Consider the following 25261-nt stretch of genomic DNA (forward strand, 5'->3'; position numbering starts at 1 on the left):
AGTTGGACAGGTGTACCTAATAAAGTGGCCGGTGAGTGTATATATATATATATATTAATTTATAATTTCCAAGTACGTGCACTATTGCGCCATTACTGCCATATAAATATAAAAATAATAACGGCTTATATGTTTCATCATTTCCAATTTTTGTTATTGTGGCTTTCTGACATTGTTGCATGTTGTAGTCAGACTGAAGGAAGAACAGATACAAGGAAATGGCACAGCAGATCCCAGCGCCGAGACCCCCGGCCCGCGGTCAAGTGTGACGCCGGCCCGCGGTCAAGTGTGACGCCGGCCCGCGGTCAAGTGTGACGCCGGCCCGCGGTCAAGTGTGACGCCGGCCCGCGGTCAAGTGTGACGCCGGCCCGCGGTCAAGTGTGACGCCGGCCCGCGGTCAAGTGTGACGCCGGCCCGCGGTCAAGTGTGACGCCGGCCCGCGGTCAAGTGTGACGCCGGCCCGCGGTCAAGTGTGACGCCGGCCCGCGGTCAAGTGTGACGCCGGCCCGCGGTCAAGTGTGACGCCGGCCCCTCGCCCTTCTCTGAGGAGGATTCCCGGGACACTGAGCGACTGTGAGCTGCTTTCCTTCTGTTCCAAACCGTCTCTGTAGGTGGAGGTGGCTGCCTGTGGGTCCCACGTCTTCTGCCGCCTCCGTCCCGCTGCTTCTTCAGGTCCTGTAGGTTCTGGGTCGTTGTCCTGATACTACACAGATCGCGGTCCCTCTTGGTGCAGAGTGGACGGGACGGCACAGATCATAGTCCTTGGTGCAGAGCGGACAGCACAGATCACGGTCCTTCTTGGTGCAGAGCGGACGGGACGGCACAGATCATAGTCCTTGGTGCAGAGCGGACAGCACAGATCATAGTCCTTGGTGCAGAGCGGACAGCACAGATCATAGTCCTTGGTGCAGAGCGGACAGCACATCACGGGTCCTTCTTGGTGCAGAGCGGACGGGACAGCACAGATCGCGGTCCCTCTTAGTGCAGAGAGGTCGGGATGGTGTCGCTGCTGATCGTTGTGGGGTCTTGATGAGTCGTGGCCCCCACTGTCACACGTCCCCCCCATGACCCACGGTGGCAGGACTGTGGACTCGGTATAGAATGGATTGACTCCATCATCTGTAGCAACATTGGGTGCAGTAGTTTCGGTGCAGGACATGCTATAAATATCTGTTCTCTTCCTGATCTCGGCTGTTAGTGGAGATGACTCTGCTGCATGTTCTGCACATGCTCAGCAGTGACCGGTGCTATGAGTGGGTGGTTTGTCCTAACGACTCCACAGTCCTGGGCTCCGCACATGGAGAGACCATCTGCTCACCTGTCCTGTGTCTCACAAAGATGTGGTGGGTCGTAGCCGAAAACAGATTGTGATTCATCCCTGCGCTGATCTGATGTCCGGTGCTTACAAGCCGCCTCTGGTCTGTGGTCCTCAGTTGCGGCTTCTTTGAAGCACTTTGATCATAAAGGCCGCTCCTATGTCTCCTCTGGACAGGGGTGAATGGGATGCGTGTTCTACCTGATGTCAGGGCATCATCTGTGAGGGCGAGTAACTGATGACCTTATCCTCTGCAGCAGAGGTCATCCTTGCTCTTCTTGTCTTTGAGCATAGAGTTTCATCAGAGTGATTGATGGTTTTCATGACTGCACTTGATACCTTCAAGGTTCCCGCAATGTCTTTCAGCAATGATGGTCTCCTAGTTGATAGCTTCGTGCCATATTCTGACTTTGGTCAGTTGTGGAATATTCTCAGTCCTGTATGGATCTGCGCACCAACACTGCCGCTGCAAGACATCCCTGATGGGTGCAAACACTTTCTTAAGGTCGGTGATTACACCAATGACCTCCTGATGATTGGAGCCATTCCTGGTGGCGACTGATGACGGAGCAGCTAGAAGTCGAGGGGGATAACGGGGGGCACGACTTCTCATCTGGGTCACACGGTTCCTTTCTGCTTGTTTCCATGCCCCTGCGGGCCTGGTTTTGATGCCTTCAGTCTCAATTTACAATGTCCGCAATACAACAAGAGCAAAGACAGCCATTGTGTGAGCAGGCGACCCGGGGTCCCCTCCCTCCGTAGACCCCGGTATCCGGGGCCCCCTCTGTACCTCTGTAGACCTGTTATCTAGGGCCCTCTTCCTCTGTAGTCCCCAACACACTTGTGCCCCTCCTTACCTCCGTAGACCCTGGTATCCAGGGCCCCACACCCTCTCCGGCACGCTTGGTCCTCCGTCGTCCCCGACATGCCTGGTCCTTCCCTTTCCCTCCGTCGTACCCCGGTGCGCCTGGTCCTCCCCCTCTTTCCAACGTCCCCTGCGCGCCTGGTCCTCCCCCTCTGTCGTACCCCGGCGCTCCTAGTCCTCCACCTCTTTCCGTCGTCCCTGGCGCTCCTGGTCCTCCCCTTCCCTCCGTCGTCCCCTGCGCGCCTGGTCCTCCCCCTCCCTCCATCGTCCCCTGCGCGCCTGGTTCTTCCCTCCATCGTACCCCGGTTCCCCTGGTCCTCCCCCTCTTTCCGTCGTCCCCGGCGCGCCAAGTCCTTCCCCTTCCCTCCGACGTACCCCAGCGCCCCTGGTCCTCCCCCTCTTTCCATCGTCCCCGGCGCACCTGGTCCTCCCCCTCTTTCCGTCGTCCCCGGCGCACCTGGTCCTCCCCCTCTTTCCATCGTCCCCGGCGCACCTGGTCCTCCCCCTCTTTCCGTCGTCCCCGGCATGCCTGGTCCTCCCTGCATAGTCCCTGTTCCGTCCCGTCTTGCGGGGATCCTGAGCAGTATGGTGGGCTCACTCCTGCTTTTGTGTCTTGCAGCTCCCACTATGAGGCACTCCCCGGTGCAGCGCCATCTTACCCCCTTTGCCAGCCGTCTCCTGCCCCCCAGGAAGCATGAGAAGCTGTTCAGTATCCGGGAGGACGGCTGCTGGGACGAGGAGGACACGTCACAGCTGAAGAAGACGTGCAGACAGCCCCCGAGACCGCAGCGCCGACGGCGGAGGCAGCGCCTGCGAGTGCTGCGCTCAGTTTACCTGCGCTTCTATAAGAGGACAATCTCCCTGCCCTTCTACTGGAAGATATGGGGCAGCCTGGGGGGCCGCAGGAGACGATTAGGGTCCAGGAGGAGGGAAGGTGGAGGGGGGTCGGCAGGGATGGTGGTGGGGAAAGCACAGCGCTTGGGACCTACAGAGGAGCCGTCACTGGCCAATCACCATGGCTGACGTGGATGCAGGTAAGGAGCCGCCAGCTGCTCACCTGTTCCTCCCGTCTGATGATCCCACCCCCGTCATATCCCTCGTTTTCCCCCAGGGTCAACGTTCGGACTTCCTAACGGTTTTTTCCCCTCTCCCCACCGAGTCTGAAACCATCCTCATCAGCAATGTGTGCAGCATCGGGACGTCTGACGGAGCCGCCCCAAATGGACCCCACAACCAAGCAGACCTAACCCCCTCACCAGAGAAGGAGATCCCGGCCCCTGCACTAACCGAGGAGCATGTGGCCTGTGTACAGAGTGAGTCCCTCCAAATATGACACGACTGAAGGACGGAGCCCCCACACCCCCAGCATCACGTCACCTGTTACTGAGCAGTGTGACTGTGCAAGTGTGTGCACCAGGTGGCGTGGTCATTAGTGCCACGGTCACCGCCAGCAGGTGTGAGAAAAATGCTGACTTACATCCTGTATTATACCCCAGAGCTGCACTCACCTATTCTGCTGGTGCAGTCACTGTGTACATACATTACATTACTGATCCTGAGTTACCTCCTGTATTATACCCCAGAGCTGCACTCACTATTCTGCTGGTGCAGTCACTGTGTACATACATTACATTACTGATCCTGAGTTACCTCCTGTATTATACCCCAGAGCTGCACTCACTATTCTGCTGGTGCAGTCACTGTGTACATACATTACATTACTGATCCTGAGTTACCTCCTGTATTATACTCCAGAGCTGCACTCACTATTCTGCTGGTGCAGTCACTGTATACATACATTACATTACTGATCCTGAGTTACCTCCTGTATTATACTCCAGAGCTGCACTCACTATTCTGCTGGTGCAGTCACTGTGTACATACATTACTGATCCTAAGTTACATCCTGTATTATACTCCAGAGCTGCACTCACTATTCTGCTGGTGCAGTCACTGTTTACATACATTACATTACTGATCCTGAGTTACATCCTGTATTATACTGCAGAGCTGCACTCACTATTCTGCTGGTGCAGTCACTGTGTACATACATTACATTACTGATCCTCAGTTACATCCTGTATTATACTCCAGAGCTGCACTCACTATTCTGCTGGTGCAGTCACTGTGTACATACATTACTGATCCTGAGTTACATCCTGTATTATACTCCAGAGCTGCACTCACTATTCTGCTGGTGCAGTCACTGTGTACATACATTACATTACTGATCCTGAGTTACATCCTGTATTATACCCCAGAGCTGCACTCACTATTCTGCTGGTGCAGTCACTGTGTACATACATTACATTACTGATCCTGAGTTACCTCCTGTATTATACTCCAGAGCTGCACTCACTATTCTGCTGGTGCAGTCACTGTGTACATACATTACATTACTGATCCTGAGTTACATCCTGTATTATACTCCAGAGCTGCACTCACTATTCTGCTGGTGCAGTCACTGTGTACATACATTACATTACTGATCCTGAGTTACATCCTGTATTATACCCCAGAGCTGCACTCACTATTCTGCTGGGGCAGTCACTGTGTACATACATTACATTACTGAAACTGAGTTACATCCTGTATTATACTCAAGAGCTGCACTCACTATTCTGCTGGTGCAGTCACTGTGTACATACATTACATTACTGATCCTGAGTTACACCCTGTATTATACCCCAGAGCTGCACTCACTATTCTGCTGGTGCAGTCACTGTGTACATACATTACATTACTGATCCTGAGTTACATCCTGTATTATACCCTAGAGCTGCACTCACTATTCTGCTGGTGCAGTCACTGTGTACATACATTACATTACTGATCCTGAGTTACCTCCTGTATTATACTCCAGAGCTGCACTCACTATTCTGCTGGTGCAGTCACTGTATACATACATTACATTACTGATCCTGAGTTACCTCCTGTATTATACTCCAGAGCTGCACTCACTATTCTGCTGGTGCAGTCACTGTGTACATACATTACTGATCCTAAGTTACATCCTGTATTATACTCCAGAGCTGCACTCACTATTCTGCTGGTGCAGTCACTGTTTACATACATTACATTACTGATCCTGAGTTACATCCTGTATTATACTGCAGAGCTGCACTCACTATTCTGCTGGTGCAGTCACTGTGTACATACATTACATTACTGATCCTCAGTTACATCCTGTATTATACTCCAGAGCTGCACTCACTATTCTGCTGGTGCAGTCACTGTGTACATACATTACTGATCCTGAGTTACATCCTGTATTATACTCCAGAGCTGCACTCACTATTCTGCTGGTGCAGTCACTGTGTACATACATTACATTACTGATCCTGAGTTACATCCTGTATTATACCCCAGAGCTGCACTCACTATTCTGCTGGTGCAGTCACTGTGTACATACATTACATTACTGATCCTGAGTTACCTCCTGTATTATACTCCAGAGCTGCACTCACTATTCTGCTGGTGCAGTCACTGTGTACATACATTACATTACTGATCCTGAGTTACATCCTGTATTATACTCCAGAGCTGCACTCACTATTCTGCTGGTGCAGTCACTGTGTACATACATTACATTACTGATCCTGAGTTACATCCTGTATTATACCCCAGAGCTGCACTCACTATTCTGCTGGGGCAGTCACTGTGTACATACATTACATTACTGAAACTGATTTACATCCTGTATTATACTCAAGAGCTGCACTCACTATTCTACTGGTGCAGTCACTGTGTACATACATTACATTACTGATCCTGAGTTACACCCTGTATTATACCCCAGAGCTGCACTCACTATTCTGCTGGTGCAGTCACTGTGTACATACATTACATTACTGATCCTGAGTTACATCCTGTATTATACCCTAGAGCTGCACTCACTATTCTGCTGGTGCAGTCACTGTGTACATACATTACATTACTGATCCTGACTTACATCCTGTATTATACCCCAGAGCTGCACTCACTATTCTGCTGGTGCAGTCACCGTGTACATGCATTACATTACTGATCCTGAGTTACATCCTGTATTATACTCCAGAGCTGCACTCACTATTCTTCTGGTGCAGTCACTGTGTACATACATTACATTACTGATCCTGAGTTACATCCTGTATTATACTCCAGAGCTGCACTCACTATTCTGCTGGTGCAGTCACTGTGTACATACATTACATTACTGATCCTGAGTTACATCCTGTATTATACTCCAGAGCTGCACTCACTATTCTGCTGGTGCAGTCACTGTGTACATACATTACATTACTGATCCTGAGTTACATCCTGTATTATACTTCGGAGCTGCACTCACTGTTCTGCTGATGCAGTCACTGTGTACATACATTACATTACTGATCCTGAGTTACATCCTGTATTATACCCCAGAGCTGCACTCACTATTCTGCTGGTGCAGTCAGTGTATATTCATTACTTCATTACATTACTGATCCTGAGTTACATCCTGTATTATACTCCAGAGCTGCACTCACTATTCTGCTGGTGGAGTCACTGTGTACATACATTACTGATCCTGAGTTACCTCCTGTATTACACTCCAGAGCTGCACTCACTATTCTGCTGGTGCAGTCACTGTGTACATACATTACATTACTGATCCTGAGTTACATCCTGTATTATACCCCAGAGCTGCACTCACTATTCTGCTGGTGCAGTCACTGTGTACATACATTACTGATCCTGAGTTACATCCTGTATTATACTCCAGAGCTGCACTCACTATTCTGCTGGTGCAGTCTTTGTGTACATACATTACATTACTGATCCTGAGTTACCTCCTGTATTATACCCCAGAGCTGCACTCACTATTCTGCTTGTGCTGTCACTGTGTACATTACATTACTGATCCTGAGTTACATCCTGTATTATACTCCAGAGCTGCACTCACTATTCTGCTTGTGCTGTCACTGTGTACATTACATTACTGATCCTGACTTACATCCTGTATTATACTCCAGAGCTGCACTCACTATTCTGCTGGTGCAGTCACTGTGTACATACATTACATTACTGATCCTGAGTTACATCCTGTATTATACTCCAGAGCTGCACTCACTATTCTGCTGGTGCAGTCACTGTGTGCATACAGGATGTAACTCAGGATCAGTAATGTAATGTATGTACACAGTGACTGCACCAGCAGAATAGTGAGTGCAGCTCTGGGGTATAATACAGGATGTAACTCAGGATCAGTAATGTATTATACCCCAGAGCTGCACTCACTATTCTGCTGGTGCAGTCACTGTGTACATACATTACATTACTGATCCTGAGTTACCTCCTGTATTATACCCCAGAGCTGCACTCACTATTCTGCTGGTGCAGTCACTGTGTACATACATACATTACTGATCCTGAGTTACATCCTGTATTATACCCCAGAGCTGCACTCACTATTCTGCTGGTGCAGTCACTGTGTACATACATTACATTACTGATCCTGAGTTACATCCTGTATTATACTCAAGAGCTGTACTCACTATTCTGCTGGTGCAGTCACTGTGTACATACATTACATTACTGATCCTGAGTTACCTCCTGTATTATAGTCCAAAGCTGCACTCACTATTCTGCTGGTGCAGTCACTGTGTACATACATTACATTACTGATCCTGAGTTACCTCCTGTATTATACCCCAGAGCTGCACTCACTATTCTGCTGGTGCAGTCACTGTGTACATACATTACATTACTGATCCTGAGTTACATCCTGTATTATACCCCAGAGCTGCACTCACTATTCTGCTGGTGCAGTCACTGTGTACATACATTACTGATCCTGAGTTACATCCTGTATTATACCCCAGAGCTGCACTCACTATTCTGCAGGTGCAGTCACTGTGTACATACATTACATTACTGATCCTGAGTTACATCCTGTATTATACCCCAGAGCTGCACTCACTATTCTGCTGGTGCTGTCACTGTGTACATACATTACATTACTGATCCTGAGTTACACCCTGTATTATACCCCAGAGCTGCACTCACTATTCTGCTGGTGCAGTCACTGTGTACATACATTACATTACTGATCCTGAGTTACATCCTGTATTATACCCCAGAGCTGCACTCACTATTCTGCTGGTGCAGTCACTGTGTACATACATTACATTACTGATCCTGAGTTACATCCTGTATTATACTCCAGAGCTGCACTCACTATTCTGCTGGTGCAGTCACTGTGTACATACATTACTGATCCTGAGTTTCATCCTGTATTATACCCCAGAGCTGCACTCACTATTCTGCTGGTGCAGTCACTGTGTACATACATTACATTACTGATCCTGAGTTACACCCTGTATTATACCCCAGAGCTGCACTCACTATTCTGCTGGTGCAGTCACTGTGTACATACATTACTGATCCTGAGTTTCATCCTGTATTATACCCCAGAGCTGCACTCACTATTCTGCTGGTGCAGTCACTGTGTACATACATTACATTACTGATCCTGAGTTACCTCCTGTATTATACTCCAGAGCTGCACTCACTATTCTGCTGGCGAGGGTGGCACTTTTGGGGCGCAGTTTGTGGTAGTGGTGGATTTGGACACTTGTTACGTGTGTAGACCGTGGTACTGCTGGATTATTGGATTGCCTGTGTATCAGTGCGTGGTCTCCGTCTCTTGCAGGTATCTTGGACCAGTTTCTGCAGACATATGGCAGTCTGATTCCGCTGGGGACAGAGGAGGTGCTGGAGAAGCTGGAGGATGTTTTTCAGCTGTCGTTCTCCACCCCCGCCAGGTAGGAGCAGTGCCGCCATAAAGGGTCACATCCTGTACTCCAGAGCTGCGCTATCGGGCCTAGATGATGAGGTATGGCTAATGTCTAAGTGTTGTTGTTGTGCAGGAGGGCGGTGGTGCAGCACGTCATCCAGTCGTATCAGCGCCTCCCCGGGAACAACCTGGTGCGCAGCTTTCGGGTCACATACAAGAGGCACGTCCTGAGCATGGACGACCTGGGCACGCTGTACGGCCAGAACTGGCTGAACGACCAGGTGGGTGCGGCGGGGCGTGTGGAGGGGGCTGCTGGGAGAGGTGAGGTGGCGGTGGGGAGAGGTGGCAGCTGGGAGAGGTGAGATCCCGGTGGGGAGAGGGGGCGTCTGGGAGAGGAGAGGTGGTGGGGAGAGGGGGCTGCTGGGAGAGGAGAGGTGAGATGGCGGTGGGGAGAGGGGGCGGCTGGGAGAGGTGAGTGGGGTGCCTGGAAGAGGTGAGGTGGTGGTGGGGAAAGGGGGCGGTTGGGAGAGGATAGGGGGCAGGGGGGAGACGGGGCGACTCGGAGTAGTGAGGTGGCAGTGGGCATAGGTGGTGGTGGGGTTTGGGGAAGAGGTGGTTGTGGGGAGGGGGGTAGCATGGAGTGGTGAGGTGGCGGTGGGGAGAGGGAGCGGCTGGGAGAGGTGAGTGGGGTGCCTGGAAGAGGTGAGGTGGTGGTGGGGAAAGGGGGCGGTTGGGAGAGGATAGGGGGCAGGGGGGAGACGGGGCGACTCGGAGTAGTGAGGTGGCAGTGGGCATAGGTGGTGGTGGGGTTTTGGGAAGAGGTGGTTGTGGGGAGGGGGGTAGCATGGAGTGGTGAGGTGGCGGTGGGGAGAGGGAGCGGCTGGGAGTGGTGAGGTGACAGTGGGCATAGGTGGTGGTGGGGAGGGGGTAGCATGGAGTGGTGAGGTGGCGGTGGGGAGAGGTGAGATGGTGGTGGGGAAGGGGTGGCTGGTAGAGCTGAGGTGGCGGTGGGGAGAGGAGGCGGCTGGGAGTGGTGAGGGAGCGGTGGGGAGATGGGGCGGCTGGGAGTGGCGTGGCGGTGGGAAGAGGGGGCGGCTGGGAGTGGTGAGATGGTGGTGGGAAGAGGGGGCGGCTGGGTGAGGTGGCGGTGGGGAGGGGGTAGCATGGAGTGGTGAGGTGGCGGTGGGGAGAAGGGGCGGCTGGGAGTGGTGAGGTGGCGGTGGGGAGAGGTGAGATTGTGGTGGGGAAAGGGGGCGGCTGGGAGAAGAGGCGGCTGGGAGTGGTGAGGGGGCGGTGGGGAGATGGGGCGGCTGGGAGTGGTGTGGCGGTGGGGAGATGGGACGGCTGGGAGTGGTGAGGTGGCGGTGGGGAGAGGGGTCGATTGAGAGAGGTGAGGTGGGGATAGGTGGCTGCGGGGCATGGGGAAGAGGGGGTGCCTGGGAGTGGTAAGATGGCGGTGGGGAGAGGGGGCGGCTGGGAGTGGTGAAGGGACTGTGGGAAGAGGGGGCGGCTGGGAGTGGTGAGGTGGCGGTAGGGAGGGGACAGCTGGGAGAGTAGAGGGGGCAGCTGGGAGAGTAGAGGGGGCGGCTGGGAGTGGTGAGATTGTGGTGGGGAAAGGGGGCGGCTGGGAGAAGAGGCGGCTGGGAGTGGTGAGGGGGCGGTGGGGAGATGGGGCGGCTGGGAGTGGTGTGGCGGTGGGGAGATGGGACGGCTGGGAGTGGTGAGGTGGCGGTGGGGAGAGGGGTCGATTGAGAGAGGTGAGGTGGGGATAGGTGGCTGCGGGGCATGGGGAAGAGGGGGTGCCTGGGAGTGGTAAGATGGCGGTGGGGAGAGGGGGCGGCTGGGAGTGGTGAAGGGACTGTGGGAAGAGGGGGCGGCTGGGAGTGGTGAGGTGGCGGTGGGGAGGGGACAGCTGGGAGAGTAGAGGGGGCGGCTGGGAGTGGTGAGGTGGCGGTGGGGAGAGGTGAGATTGTGGTGGGGAAAGGGGGCGGCTGGGAGAAGAGGCGGCTGGGAGTGGTGAGGGGGCGGTGGGGAGATGGGGCGGCTGGGAGTGGTGTGGCGGTGGGGAGATGGGACGGCTGGGAGTGGTGAGGTGGCGGTGGGGAGAGGGGTCGATTGAGAGAGGTGAGGTGGGGATAGGTGGCTGCGGGGCATGGGGAAGAGGGGGTGCCTGGGAGTGGTAAGATGGCGGTGGGGAGAGGGGGCGGCTGGGAGTGGTGAAGGTACTGTGGGAAGAGGGGGCGGCTGGGAGTGGTGAGGTGGCGGTGGGGAGGGGACAGCTGGGAGAGTAGAGGGGGCGGCTGGGTGGAGTGTAGAGGGGGCGGCTGGGAGTGGTGAGGGGGCGGCTGGGTGGAGTGTAGAGGGGGCGGCTGGGAGTGGTGAGGTGGTGGTGGGGAGAGGGGGCGGCTGGGTGAGGAGCTAGAGTGACGCCTTCTATCTTTCAGGTGATGAACATGTATGGAGACTTGGTGATGGATGCGGTGCCGGAAAAGGTGAGGTTTGTTCTCGCTGTTCTGCGCCCCCAGAGAATAGATGAGGAGACATCAGGATGGGGCTGTGCTCTGTTCAGTATTGTATAGAAAACGTCCAGCACAGCCTAAGAGGGGAGGTGCACAGTCATAGGTTCCCAAACCTAAACACTGGATACCGCGTATATACTGTCTCAGTGGGTTGACAACCTCCACTGCCTTTCTGGCCTATAATCCCAGGCCTAGTATATGGATGCAAATTAAACTAATTATTTTGGGGCTCCATTAAGCATACTACTATATTAAGCACACTGATGAAGGTCCAGTATCGACCGAAACGTTTGTGGTTTACTGTATGTAAATAAACCCCCCCTTTTTGCATCACAACACTTTGGAGTGTGCTAGTCACTTATATCGTGCTCTGTTCAGTGACTCCTGTCCCCTCCCCTGCATCCGTAGAGCCAGACCCCTTCCCCCACTGACGTAGCTCCAGATCCCCTCCTCCACGCTGTCATGTGGCCTTAGTTTCCCCGCTATGTCCTGACACATGACTTCTGCCCTGCTGCTCAGTAGTGCCCTAGTGACCGCACACATACTGGAAGGAAGTGCTCCATGGTGGCCACGTGTCCTGCCCGAGGTCATGTGAAATGTCTTGTGTGTTGTGGGTGGAGTGGCCGCTTCTGCCACGTTGCCTCCTCCACGTGGCACAAGCCCTCACACTTTTTCTTTTCTTTCAGGTTCACTTCTTCAACAGTTTTTTTTATGATAAACTGAGAACAAAAGGATATGAAGGAGTTAAAAGGTGGACGAAGAACGTGAGTACGAGTGTCGTCCTCTGTGTGACCCCAGGTGGCGGCCATGCTCCTCCATCATAACATCATTGGCTTGTATTGCGCCGCAATGTAGCGGGGACACATGGTGAACGTTGGCCACAAGATGGGTGTCTCTTTAATAGTCCCCCAGCAGCCTCTCGCCTAAAGGGTTGTCTGGGTTCACAAATGTGAGGAAGGGCGCATCCTGGGGAGAGGCGTGAGGAACTTTCCAAGATCTGACTTGTGGTCGCAGCCTGTAACCTTGAGAAGATGAAGAGGTGCCACCTGCAGCGTAAAGAAGTGGACATTTTTCCAAGATGGTGGCGAGATGTTTCCAGATTCGGGATCACCTCCACCTGAACTGCAAGACCGTAATCCAGAGGTCAACTAATGGGAGAATGATCTTAACGGTGGCTGGAGAGGATGGAGACATGACATCCAGGCCTTCAGACTAGAGTAGGAGATGTTCAGGAAATGTAGACTTGCGGTACCAGGACATCGTATAGGGAGGCGAGCCGCCGGTGACATCACGTCCACCTGTAGCTGACGGACTTAAGATAGGTGCACCGTGGCTGCAGATGGCACAGGCAGAAGTGGCGTCACCAGGCCACTCACCTTCCCCTACTGAAGTGCGCGGAGCAGGACTCTTACCGGTGCATGGTCTGAGTGACGTCCAGCACAAGGTTTGAGAGTAGAATTGCTCCCGGTAATCAGTTACATGCGGGTCAGGAACAGACTTTGCGGCAATGTTCTTGGCTCGGCGGCCTGCGCCGGGTTTTGTGCAGGATTTCTGGACATTGAAGTCGTGTGCTCTTTATCCTTCCACGTCAGGGACTGGATGTTACAGGGTGGGCTGCTGTTCTCTTTACTGCCAGCGGTCCCGATGTGCAGACTGTTACCGCTCTGAGAATGGCTGCTGCATAAATTCCTCCTCAGCGTCACCGCTGCCGCAGATCACATGGAGCTTCTGTGCTTTTATCTGGTTGGCCTCCTTAGAGCAGCGCCTAAAGGAGCGCAGAATATCGACTCTTCCTAATCCACGTTGTCCTCCTGGTGACGGATTCCGAGTCCATGGAGGGTGTGAGGCTGATACCGTGCCTTGACCCAGCTAGACTAGAGGCTTCTCGTACAGTGGTGCGGTACAAAAATGAAGCTGCGCACCCGAGCAGACGAGGCCATGCCTAACTGTTTCCACTCTGTCCACTTGTCGTGGGAGGACTGTGCAGTCCACTACATGGTCCTCTGGCATTGTACCTTCCCTCCCACTCCAGCTGCGTTCTTGCTGCGTGCCCACTGCCCCCTCGGCTGCGTGCCTGCTCCCCCGTTTTTCGGTTGCATGCCTGCTGCCGCCAACCCCTTTATTCGGCGACTAATTCTCCCAGTCTCAGCTGCGGGCCTGCCGCTCTCCTCCTTCGGCTGTGAGGGTCCGCTGTAACCTGCTCTCTTCTTTTCCAGGTGGATATATTCAGTAAGCGGCTGCTGCTGATTCCCATACACCTGGAGGTGCACTGGTCTCTGGTCTGTGTGGACGTCTCGAAGCTGACCATCACATACTTTGATTCCCAGCGCACCCTGAACAGGCGCTGCCCCAAGGTGAGTGCCGTGGTCGTGCAGATCTGCTCCACGTATTCATCACATGCTCACTGGTTTTCTGTGTGACTCCCCAGAGGGCCAGACTCGTCCAGCCCGGCCCCTTAGGACACTGACAATCAAGGTGGACCGAGGGTTAACTGCTGCGACTAGGAGGACGTTAACTAGGGGGGCGTTAAGACAGTGTTTTCTCCATCTGTGCAGCATAAGCCCTCCTGCAGTCCCTGAGTCCCTCCTGCAATCCCTGAGTCCTTCCTGCAGTCCCTGGGTCCCTCGTCTGGAGGAGGTAGACCACCCACCTACTCTTACAAGTCTTTCTTCCCCTTTGAGGTGGTAAACGGACACTGCTGTTGTCATTCGCTCCGTTCCTGGCTTTCCTGCTTCTCTCACCACAGGGTGAGAATAACTTAGGGGCAACTCTGCTAGTCCTTGGGGGAGCAGTCTTAGTGGTGGGGGTTTTACTTTTTTTTTTGTTTTGTTTATTTTTTGGGGGGGAGGTCTGTTGCTGATCGCATCCTTGGGCCGGCTTACTTCCTCACCAGGCCTGTATACTGTTAACCGCTTCAGTGAACACCGTAAAGAAAGTGACAAACGATTTTTTCATCATTCCGCCAAAAAAGTGGAATGAAATGAAAATGTTACCTCTGAAAACGTCATCTTGTCCCACAATAAACAAGCCGCCATACGGCTCCGTCAGCAGAAAAATAGTTATAGTCAGAATAAAGCAATGCAAAAATAATTTTTTCTATAAAAGTTTTTATTGTGTAACAAGCACCAAAACATACAAAAATATAACTCTGGTATCGCTATAATCACACCGACCCGAAGAATGAAGTCGTCTGGTCACTTATACCGCACAAAGAACGGTGGAAAAAATAAAACCAATTCTTCACCTGCTCCTGATTTTTTTTAAATTTATTTATTTTTTTTCATTCTGCCTTCCAAAGATCGCAGTAAGGCTCGGGCACATTTATTCTGCGCTGTTCACTGAGCGCTTACACTGGCAGAAGATTCCCTATGTACATTGATATAATGAGGCAGATGGAGACACTGTGGACACCGTCTGGCCTGTGATCTGGTGGTGTTGGTTTTTTAGGTGAGTATAAAAGCGCGGTCTGCCAAGGTTTTGCGCACCTCTGAAAAGGACACCGCTGAATAGAGGCCAGATGGAGTCCAGAGTAACTCTAGGGGTTTCATATGAATCACGTCACTCAGAGATTTAGATGGAAACCCCAAAGTAAGTGCTCAGCGTAGTGCCCAGGATAAATGTTAACGGAAATATAGGGGGCTTCCACATTGCTGGTAGCATAAAGTCTCTGGAAAAGCGAAATGGCTCCTCGCTTACCAAAAGAAATTCTGCAAATTCTCCACTCCCAAATCCTAATGCTCCCTCCCTTCTGAGCCCCACAGTGTATCTAAACCACATATAGCGTCCACATGTTAGGCAGGTTCTCATTGCTACAGAAGTGCCAAACTTACGGGTGCATGCCTCCAGAAGCGCAAGCTGGACTCTACAATGTGCTGGGCAATATTTATAGGCAATGTACTGGGCACTACATGGGCAGATTTGTAATTTTCATGCATTGCTGCTCTTTTCTGGGAAACACCCATGGAGTTTGGCTTAGTAGTACCGTACAGCCACATATGGGGTATTTCCATGTTCAGCAGAAATTGTGGGACAGATTTTGGTGCCATTTTTACTCACTCCTCTCCCCGTGTGAAAATGTAAAACCTGTGGTTAAAACAAAGTTTTAGTGGTAAAAAAGTAGTTTTTTCTTCACTGCCCAATTGTATAAAATTCTGTCACACCTCTGTAGTGTCAATATGATCACTGCAGCCCTAGCTGAATTCATCAAGAAGTGTAGTTTGTAAAATGGAGTCACTTATGGGGGTTTCTACTGTTGTCTCCAAATATGACTTTGGGTCTGCAGTCTGTTCCAGCTAAAATTTGAGCTCTAGAATTCTAATCGACGCTCCTTCCATTCCAAGCTTTGCCGTGCGCCCAGACAGTAGTTTTCCCCCACTTATGGGGTAGCGGCGTACTCAAGAAAAATTGCACAACAAATTGTATGTTCATTTTTTTTTTTTTTTCTTCCTCATTACTTCAATTATTGTGAAGCAGCTGAAGGGTTAATAAATTTATTGAATGTGGTTTTGAGCCCCTTGAGGGGTGCAGTTTGTAGAATAGTGTCACTTTTGGTTATTTTCTGCCACATGTTCTCTCCCCTCAGTCATTTCAAATGTGATGTGGTCCCTAAAAAAAAATAAATACAATTTTTGTAAATCTTGTTGGAAAATTCGCTGATAAACTTTTAACCCTTCTATCTTCCTAATAAAAAAACAATTCTTTCAAATGATGCAGATGTGAAGTCCACATGTTGGAAATGTTATTTATTAATTATTTTGTGTGACAAAATTTTAAGGGCTTAAAATTGAAAGTATGAAAACCGCAACACTTTTGAAATTTTGTAAAATTTTTGATAAGATTTTTTTTAAATGAAAATATCGACATTTTACCACTAACATGAAGTACAATATGTCCTGAAAAAACAGAATCAGTGGGATCTGGGGAAGCTCCAGAGTTATTAACTCATAAAGTGACGGTGGTCAGAATTAGAGAATTTGTCCTGGTCAGGAAAGTGAAACCTGACTCTGGGGTGAAGGGATTAAAAGGACTACAACATAATGAAAAGTAAAAAAAAAAAAAATATGAAAAACAAGTTTGCCTCACCCCCTAATATTCCTATTGAAAATAGTTAGATTAGTGAGGTGATAGGCCTGTCAAAAGAAGTGTGTTATTAACGTTCGCTTAAAAACGTAGGTTTTAGATAGTAGATGAGACAGGGTAGTGTATTCCAGAAAACTGGCGAAGCACAAAAGAAATCTTGGACACGGATATGCAAGGTTCAGATTAAAGAGGATGCTAGTCTTAGATCAGTTGTAGAATGGAGCACACGGGTAGGTGGGAGACAGATGAGGAAATGTACGGTGGTGCAGCACTGGAGAGGACGGATAGATGGTAGACAGATGAGCAGATGTAGGGTGGTGCAGCACTGTGGAGAGGACGGGTAGGTGGTAGACAGATCATGAGATGTAGGGTGGTGCAGCACTGGAGAGGACGGATAGATGGTAGACAGATGAGCAGATGTAGGGTGGTGCAGCACTGGAGAGGACGGGTAGGTGGTAGACAGATGATGAGATGTAGGGTGGTGCAGCACTGTGGAGAGGACGGATAGATGGTAGACAGAGATGAGGAAATGTAGGGTGGTGCAGCACTGTGGAGAGGACAGGTAGGTGGGAGACAGATGAGCAGATGTATCGTGGTGTAGCACTGTGGAGAGGACAGGTAGGTGGGAGACAGAGATGAGGAAATGTACGGTGGTGCAGCACTGGAGAGGACGGATAGATGGTAGACAGATGAGCAGATGTAGGGTGGTGCAGCACTGTGGAGAGGACGGGTAGGTGGTAGACAGATGAGCAGATGTAGGGTGGTGCAGCACTGTGGAGAGGACGGATAGATGGTAGACAGAGATGAGGAAATGTAGGGTGGTGCAGCACTGGAGAGGACGGATAGATGGTAGACAGATAAGCAGATGTAGGGTGGTGCAGCACTGGAGAGGACGGGTAGGTGGTAGACAGATGATGAGATGTAGGGTGGTGCAGCACTGTGGAGAGGACGGATAGATGGTAGACAGAGATGAGGAAATGTAGGGTGGTGCAGCACTGGAGAGGACGGATAGATGGTAGACAGATAAGCAGATGTAGGGTGGTGCAGCACTGGAGAGGACGGGTAGGTGGTAGACAGATGAGTAGATGTATCGTGGTGTAGCACTGTGGAGAGGACGGATAGATGGTAGACAGATGAGGAGATGTAGGGTGGTGTAGCACTGTTGAGTAGACGGATAGATGGTAGATATGAGGAGTAGATGTAGGGTGGTGCAGCACTGTGGAGAGGACGGATAGATGGTAGACAGATGAGGAGGAGATGTAGGGTGGTGTAGCACTGTTGAGTAGACGGATAGATGGTAGATATGAGGAGTAGATGTAGGGTGGTGCAGCACTGTGGAGAGGACAGGTAGGTGGGAGACAGATGAGGAGCAGATGCAGGGTGGAGTAGCACTGTGGAGAGGACGGATAGATGGTAGACAGAGATGAGGAAATGTAGGGTGGTGCAGCACTGTGGAGAGAACAGGTAGGTGGGAGACATGAGGAAATGTAGGGTGGTGCAGCACTGGAGAGGACGGGTAGGTGGTAGACAGATGAGCAGATGTATCGTGGTGTAGCACTGTGGAGAGGACAGGTAGGTGGGAGACAGATGAGGAGATGTAGGGTGGTGCAGCACTGGAGAGGACGGGTAGGTGGTAGACAGATGAGCAGATGTATCGTGGTGTAGCACTGTGGAGAGGACAGGTAGGTGGGAGACAGATGAGGAAATGTAGGGTGGTGCAGCACTGGAGAGGACGGGTAGGTGGTAGACAGATGAGCAGATGTATCGTGGTGTAGCACTGTGGAGAGGACAGGTAGGTGGGAGACAGATGAGGAAATGTAGGGTGGTGCAGCACTGGAGAGGATGGATAGATGGTAGACAGATGATGAGATGTAGGGTGGTGTAGCACTGTTGAGTAGACGGATAGATGGTAGATATGAGGAGTAGATGTAGGGTGGTGCAGCACTGGAGAGGACATGTAGGTGGTAGACAGATGAGGAGGAGATGTAGGGTGGTGCAGCACTGGAGAGGACGGATAGATGGTAGACAGATGAGGAGATGTAGGGTGGTGTAGCACTGTTGAGTAGATGGATAGATGGTAGATATGAGGAGTAGATGTAGGGTGGTGCAGCACTGGAGAGGACGGATAGATGGTAGACAGATGATGAGATGTAGGGTGGTGCAGCACTGGAGAGCACGGGTAGGTGGTAGACAGATGAGCAGATGTATCGTGGTGCAGCACTGGAGAGGACGGGTAGGTGGTAGACAGATGAGGAGGAGATGTAGGGTGGTGCAGCACTGTTGAGTAAACGGATAGATGGTAGATATGAGGAGTAGATGTAGGGTGGTGCAGCACTGTGGAGAGGACATGTAGGTGGGAGACAGATGAGGAGCAGATGCAGGGTGGAGTAGCACTGTGGAGAGGACGGATAATGGTAGACAGATGAGATATAGGGTGGTGCTGAAGCTGATGGACAGAAATACGACCCTGGCTGTCGCATTCAGGACGGATTGGAGCGGAGAAAGTTTAGCTAGAAGGAGACCGATTAGTAGAGAGTTGCAGTAGTCTAGACAAGAATAAATAACAGTGACAGAGTTTTAGCAGTTTCAAAAGTGAGAAAAGGTCGGGTTCTGGAGAAGTTTTTACGATGTAGGTGATATCCAGTGATTTATTAGGGAATAAAGGAAAGTTCTGTGTCCAAATAAACTGCGTAATTGGGCTTTTTTCCCACTGTTTTGATGCACTTAAAGGGAACCTGTCCCTCCGGGATGTGAATGACCTTTTACTATGGCCACACAGGTGCTACCTGTCTGCCTCATACCTGCCGCCTTGTTGTAGAGAAATCCTATTTTATTTGTGTAATGATTTTTTCCAGACTCTGGGCGGGCCGTGTCTGGAGGAAATCTCTGCCTTCTGTCTTCATTATCGTACCACACTGCTCCTAGAAGTGTCGCCTTGCCCTGTGCGGTGCAGTTGTGGTGCCGGTATCCTGCACCCTGCACTTTTGGAATTATTCTGCGTGTTGCACAGTCTGACATTAAGAGGACCTTGCTGGAACGTCCCCTTCTGGGAAGGTTAATGGTCATGATTGTTCTCCACTTGTGAGTAAACTTGCTCACTGTAGATGGACTACATTATGGTTATTTGGAAAATGATTTCTGACTTTTCAGACTGATGTGCAGCAATAATTGGTTCTCTTAGATCACTGCTGATGTCTTTCCCCTGAACATTGTGGTAATACACACATTAATTCTCCAGACCAGCAAACTTACAAAACTTCTGCTTTTACAGGGCTGTTCACACTTACTGATGGATCAGTAACGATCAAGGGCATTTGCATAACAGCCCCAACTACTTTCCCTATGGAAGCAGTAAAGGTGTACTTATATTTTTCTCACACTTCTGCATCTTGGACTAGCTTTTGATAAATGATGATACTAACTTGTGATGTTTTTCATCAAATGTTGTATCTACCTTATTTTAACACCTAGAGGCCATTTTTTATGTGACCTAATGTGTAAAACAAAATATTGCCATTTTGTTTTTTTCATGATTGCCGGCTTTTTATTAGAGGGGCTCCCTTTACTCTCTGCTTCTGCATGTTGGTTCGGGCTTCCATGGTCAAGTCAATAAATGCCATCCCCCATGCCTAACGTCACACTCGCACACCCCAACAATCCTGGCCTAATAGAATCCGTTTGAAGTCTCTTATTTTCTGTGGTTCTGCTCCCCTGGAGGTACACTTGTACTATCTGGTGGTGACTCTCTGCCCATCTGTCCCTCGGGGCCTATTTTTGTCCTGCTCCATGGGATAGCCATTCAAAACATGCCAGCCTTTAGTTCTGGGGTCGTTTCACAAACATTGGAGGGAAACAGTTCTTCCAATTTAACTTTCTGGAACTTTTAGTTTCTGCCTGATGAAAGTACAGGTCTGGTTGGATGACGTTATGATGTTCCCCTGCCTGAATCCTCAAGGCTGAACCCACTGTTGAATATTGATGGCGGAATTGGCCAAGATCTCATCATGGGCTACATTTTGGCATCAGCAGAGGCAGGGCTGTGGAGTCAGTCCATTTTGGTGGAGTTGGAGTCCGTATAAAATGAACTGTCTCCGATTCCTAAAATATATGATAAATTGGGTTCAGTGCAGGATGTGCTGTAAATGGTTTCCATCAGAATTTGGGAAAGTTCTGAAATGTCATATAAATGTCTGTTCTGTTCCTGATCTTGGCATCAAATGGAGATGAATCTGTACTGCACTTTATGTCCATGTCAGTAGTGACCAGTGCTGCGTAGTTGGGGTCGTGGAAATGGAGGAGTCAAAGGTTTGGCTTATCGACTTCAGAGCCCTCAGCAGAGGGCCCCATTCTGGGAGTAGAGAACTGGATAGAAGATGTCTTCAATGAAGAACATCTGGACTCAGAAGAGTGTCCCCTTGTATCTGGATGTCGTTGGGCACCTATGTGCCTACTAGACTTCATGGTTTCCAGAGTCTACCACTAACTCGCCCAGTTTGTAGTTTGGACATTGAGATTGAACAATTTTGCTGACTTGCGTATTAATCGTTCATTTTCTGCTGGTGCAAAAAAAAATCGTCATCTTCCCGCCATTAATTTTATTAATGCTGCGCTTTATACTTAACCTAAAAATGCTAAATCTGGGGCTTGGCCTTTACTCCATCAAAGAGAGACAAGTCTCCAGCATCTGTTTCCACTCTCCTTCGACCATTTGCACATTTCTTCAAAATATAGGCCGGTCAACCTTTTGATGTATATTCTTTCTTGGAGGGTACCTTTATATTGATGGGGGTAACAGTTGTCTTTCCATTCTCATTTTCAAACGCCTCAATAGTAGTGAGGAGCCGATATGCCGACATTTGTATTCGGCAGATTGGCTCAAATTCCACCCAGATATTTGATTCACGTCGAAATCTGCTCTTAGTGCGGAATAAACAAAAGGTCAAAATATACTGTATTGTACTTCTGCCTCTCACCTTCCCAAGGGTTGTCCTCGTTATCTAGACGTGGATGGACCTCTTCACGTCTTTCTCGCTCAGACATCTTTCTAGGACCTTCACTCTCTTCATCATCCTGGACAGTCCTGTTGGCAACTGGTCACTCCACAAGCTGTGGGAGATTCTCTGTCTGTTGCCCTCTGCGCTTCCTGTGTGTAAGGCCACTACCTGGCCTATGTTTCTCTACGGTGCACAAACTTGCATCATTACAAGCTTCCTTTTGAAAGCAAGTTCCTACAGTAGATAAGTCAAGCAGTTGTGGTACGTTTTCTGTTCTCTTCCCTGGGGACCACCAGTGGTGACCTCAGTGATGTCCTCATGTCATTACTACACTACACACTAATTGTGTGAAGTATCTGGGAAGGTTGTCCCCGGAGCGGCAGAGGATCACGAAGGTGCATTTTCACCTTGTTTTAGGCCATTGCTAGCTGTTATTAAAAAAAAAAAAAGTAAATATCTCTGATGTTGGAGAGGTTCTGTAATCATCTAGGGCTGACGTTAAAGCTTCCTCTCCTAGTTTTCCTTGCATTTTGTGCCATAATGTAATTTATATAGCGCCAACATATACTGGAGCACATAATTCATAGGGTACTGGTAAAACCAGTATCAGAAGTACATCATAATTCAGACTAGAGGAGTCGGGCCCTGTGCACAGGAGCTCGCAGTCTATAAGAAAATAGGGGCGGCACAAAGTGCTGTAACGTATGGTCCGTAACCGATCAGCAGCCGCGACCTGTGTATGTCCAGATACTGGATGGATAGTACGACAACAGAGGAACATGTAAGATGGCAGAACCGAGATGTTAGGATTAGAAATCTAACTCTCATGCCTAAAAATTAGAGCACGCTGAAAACTATGGACACTGATTGTCTGCGTTTTTTATAGCTGCCATATTGGCCACTGGGCCTTGTGGGCACAGGTGTAGTCTTATGTAAAAACGTGGACACCAAATCTCAGAGTTCCTTCAGAAAATAATGTCCCTGCACCCAATAACAAAGTGTCTCCTTTAACAGCACATAGCCAAATATCTCCAGGCTGAAGCGATAAAGAAGGAGAGGCCGGAGTTTGAGAGCGACTGGAAGGGATACTTCAAAATGGTAGGTGCCGGAGTCCGCTCTGCCGGCAGTGGAGCGCGGCGGGCTTGTGCTTATTGTTCTTCTTGCATTTCAGAATGTGGCGCGTCAGAATAACGACAGCGACTGCGGGGCGTTTGTGCTGCAGGTGAGACTCCTCGAGTTCTGACCGTGCTCCTCCGCAGCGAGGATGGATAATGTTACTGTTCTCTCTCCGACAGTACTGCAAGTTCCTCGCCTTGGAGCTCCCCTTTACATTCGGGCAGCAGGATATGCCAAAACTGCGGCGCCAGATGTATAAGGAGCTGTGTCACTGCAGGCTGACAATGTGAAAGGAGCCGTCGGGTGCGGTGTCTGGACTGAGCCAGGATCAGTATCCGAGGGTCTCCGCGATGTGTAACTGCCCACTCCATGTCTGTGCTGGAGAACGTCGTCACCTGCCGCCCTCACAGGCTCAATTTGGAGCTTTCAGTTGTAAATTGCGTTGTGGAGTCCAGAAGTTTTGTTTTGTTTTTTTATTAAAGAAAAAAAGAAGAAAAAAAAAAAAGAAACTGCCGTTCTAAGGTCTATCCCAACCCCCGCTCCTCCTCCCTTTGTACCCGCAGTCTGTCCCTGTCTGCATCCGACCCCGCATTCTCACCCTTATAAAAGCATAAAAGCAGCAGCCCATCTTTGTGTCTCTACTTTTTTTTTTTCTCTTTTTGTATTTTTTTCTTATTTAATTGTTTCTGGGGGAAAAAAATTTGTAGTTTTTTTTTTTTTTTGTTTGTTTTTTTGTCAGAAAACAGAAATTTAAAAAAAATGAATTAAAAGTTCTATAGAAAATCTGTCGTATGGCTGGTCAATTTCTTCTCCAAGGGACTTTTTTTTTTATAGTTATCTATCTGCTGAGCGTGGTGACATGAGGGTGTGCTATGGTTATTATATGGGGTGTACAGGGTGGGCCCCTGCTTTACCCTTACGTAGTCCTCTTTGTAGAAACTGTCTAATAAGATTTAGCCAGGACAAGGAACCTTGAGATACTAATGTCCTAGCTCATAAAGGCTCACAGTATCGTGGGTCCATCTTTTGGCTCTTATTCCTGCACCCCTCACTTCCACCTTGGCAGGTGAGCATCTCCGATGTGACGTCTACAGGTTGTGGCATCTATATTACGTTCCTCTACTGTCAGGTGCTTTCTGCTCTTTTTTTTTTTTGGCTAGCATTTCTTTGTCCACCATTTTATCTGCATTCTTAACGAGCTGATGAGGACTTGTGTTCCCCCATCTTTATGGGCTGCGAGTTGGCTGTTGTGATCACAATGTGGCAAGAATTGTGCGACTGCATCAGAGTACAACTGATCTTTAGATTTCCCAATAAGCCATCTCAAATTTTTTTTCCTGCCAAACATTGGTACGTTTTTGTGACCTAATTTAACTGCCTTTGGCTCAGTCTCGAGTCATGGAAGCTTGATGAATGAACGCTCTTTAGGAAGATTGAACTTGTGCAAGCCTAGATGGGTCCACCAGGGTCTGGATGGGTCCACCAGGGTCTTCACTGTTATCTCTATAGTAAACGAGTAGATATTGGTGAAGAGAGAGATCACATGTTGGATGTTTTGGGGGTTTTTGGCCATTGTCAGGAACTGTAGCCTTTCATGTTGAACGTCAGACCTAAAACAAGTGTATGCATTTTGTAGAAGCAGCAAAAGGCCCCGTACAGCGAGTGTCTATTGGCCTCCATCTGCCTGCTCATATAAGCCCAACAAAAGGTATAGCATAGCCTAATGATCACTGGACCAAAGTCGTACAATAAATGTATATACAGTGCATAAATGAGTACACCCCTTGGAAAAGGAAGATTCTAAAATCAATATCTAACCGAACACATAAACCATTTCCAACGTTCTGACAATTGAGGTTCATGGAACATTTTTCCCCATAACAATAAGGTTAATATAACTCAGTGCAAAATCTCCAGTTTTCCTCAAATTAGTGTAATGTAAAAAACTCCTACACCTAGTATTGTGTTTGTGACCTCCATGATGTGTAAGGACGGAACAGAGTGTTCTAGGCCTGGAAGGAACAAGGTGGCGACATACTACATCCATCTTTAGCCATTCTTCAGAATAAGCCTGGATGCCGGATGGTGACAACTTGTCTCCAGAACTCCCCACAGGTGTCGGGTTGTCAGATCAGGAGACACACCCCACCGAGTCACTCCCACCTGCAGATGTGAGTTTTGTCATCTTGTGGGAAAAGTGCTTGTCTACCTTTGAAGTGATGGCGATATCTTCTGTCACTATTGAGCAGTACATGTGACTTCATGATCCCACCAATGACATGTTGCCACTTTTCTTGGTCTAATGACATTTCTCTTTCGTGATGCCATTACTTACACATGAAATGGAAAGGGGTTTTCTGTGTTGGGTATCACCCTCTTATAGTCGCTCGTCTGTTGGACATCGGCGTAATTAAGAATCCGACTGATCTGGGGTTATTTCCTGTTTTATTAGAATTTTGTAGTCCAAACTTTAGCTTTGCTTCGAAGACTTTTATTGGGGTGAACTCATTTTTGTAACATGGTCTTGAATGAATTTTAGATTTTGCACGCAAAAAAGTTTTTTCTAATTTGCAATCAATGGCCAACATTAGTGGGAGTATTCTGTAGTACGGTGTCCTA

At 49.5% G+C, this 25261-nt stretch overlaps 2 protein-coding genes across 2 annotated transcripts in view; one reads left to right on the forward strand and one right to left on the reverse strand.

Moving 5' to 3' along the window:
• FGF11 (fibroblast growth factor 11) overlaps positions 1–25261 on the reverse strand; it is a 1303510-nt gene that overhangs the window by 782515 nt on the left and 495734 nt on the right. The window lies entirely within an intron of this gene.
• On the forward strand, positions 1974–23425 carry SENP3 (SUMO specific peptidase 3). Its single transcript, XM_077261499.1, is given in 12 exon segments — positions 1974–3194; positions 3196–3214; positions 3292–3317; positions 3319–3493; positions 8851–8962; positions 9068–9215; positions 11379–11426; positions 12140–12217; positions 13670–13807; positions 22541–22624; positions 22698–22748; positions 22822–23425. Coding segments are annotated over 12 exon segments (1944 nt in total). The 5' UTR covers positions 1974–2240; the 3' UTR covers positions 22933–23425.

The sequence above is a fragment of the Ranitomeya variabilis genome, chromosome 5, assembly GCF_051348905.1.
Source record: "Ranitomeya variabilis isolate aRanVar5 chromosome 5, aRanVar5.hap1, whole genome shotgun sequence".
NCBI lineage: Eukaryota > Metazoa > Chordata > Amphibia > Anura > Dendrobatidae > Ranitomeya > Ranitomeya variabilis.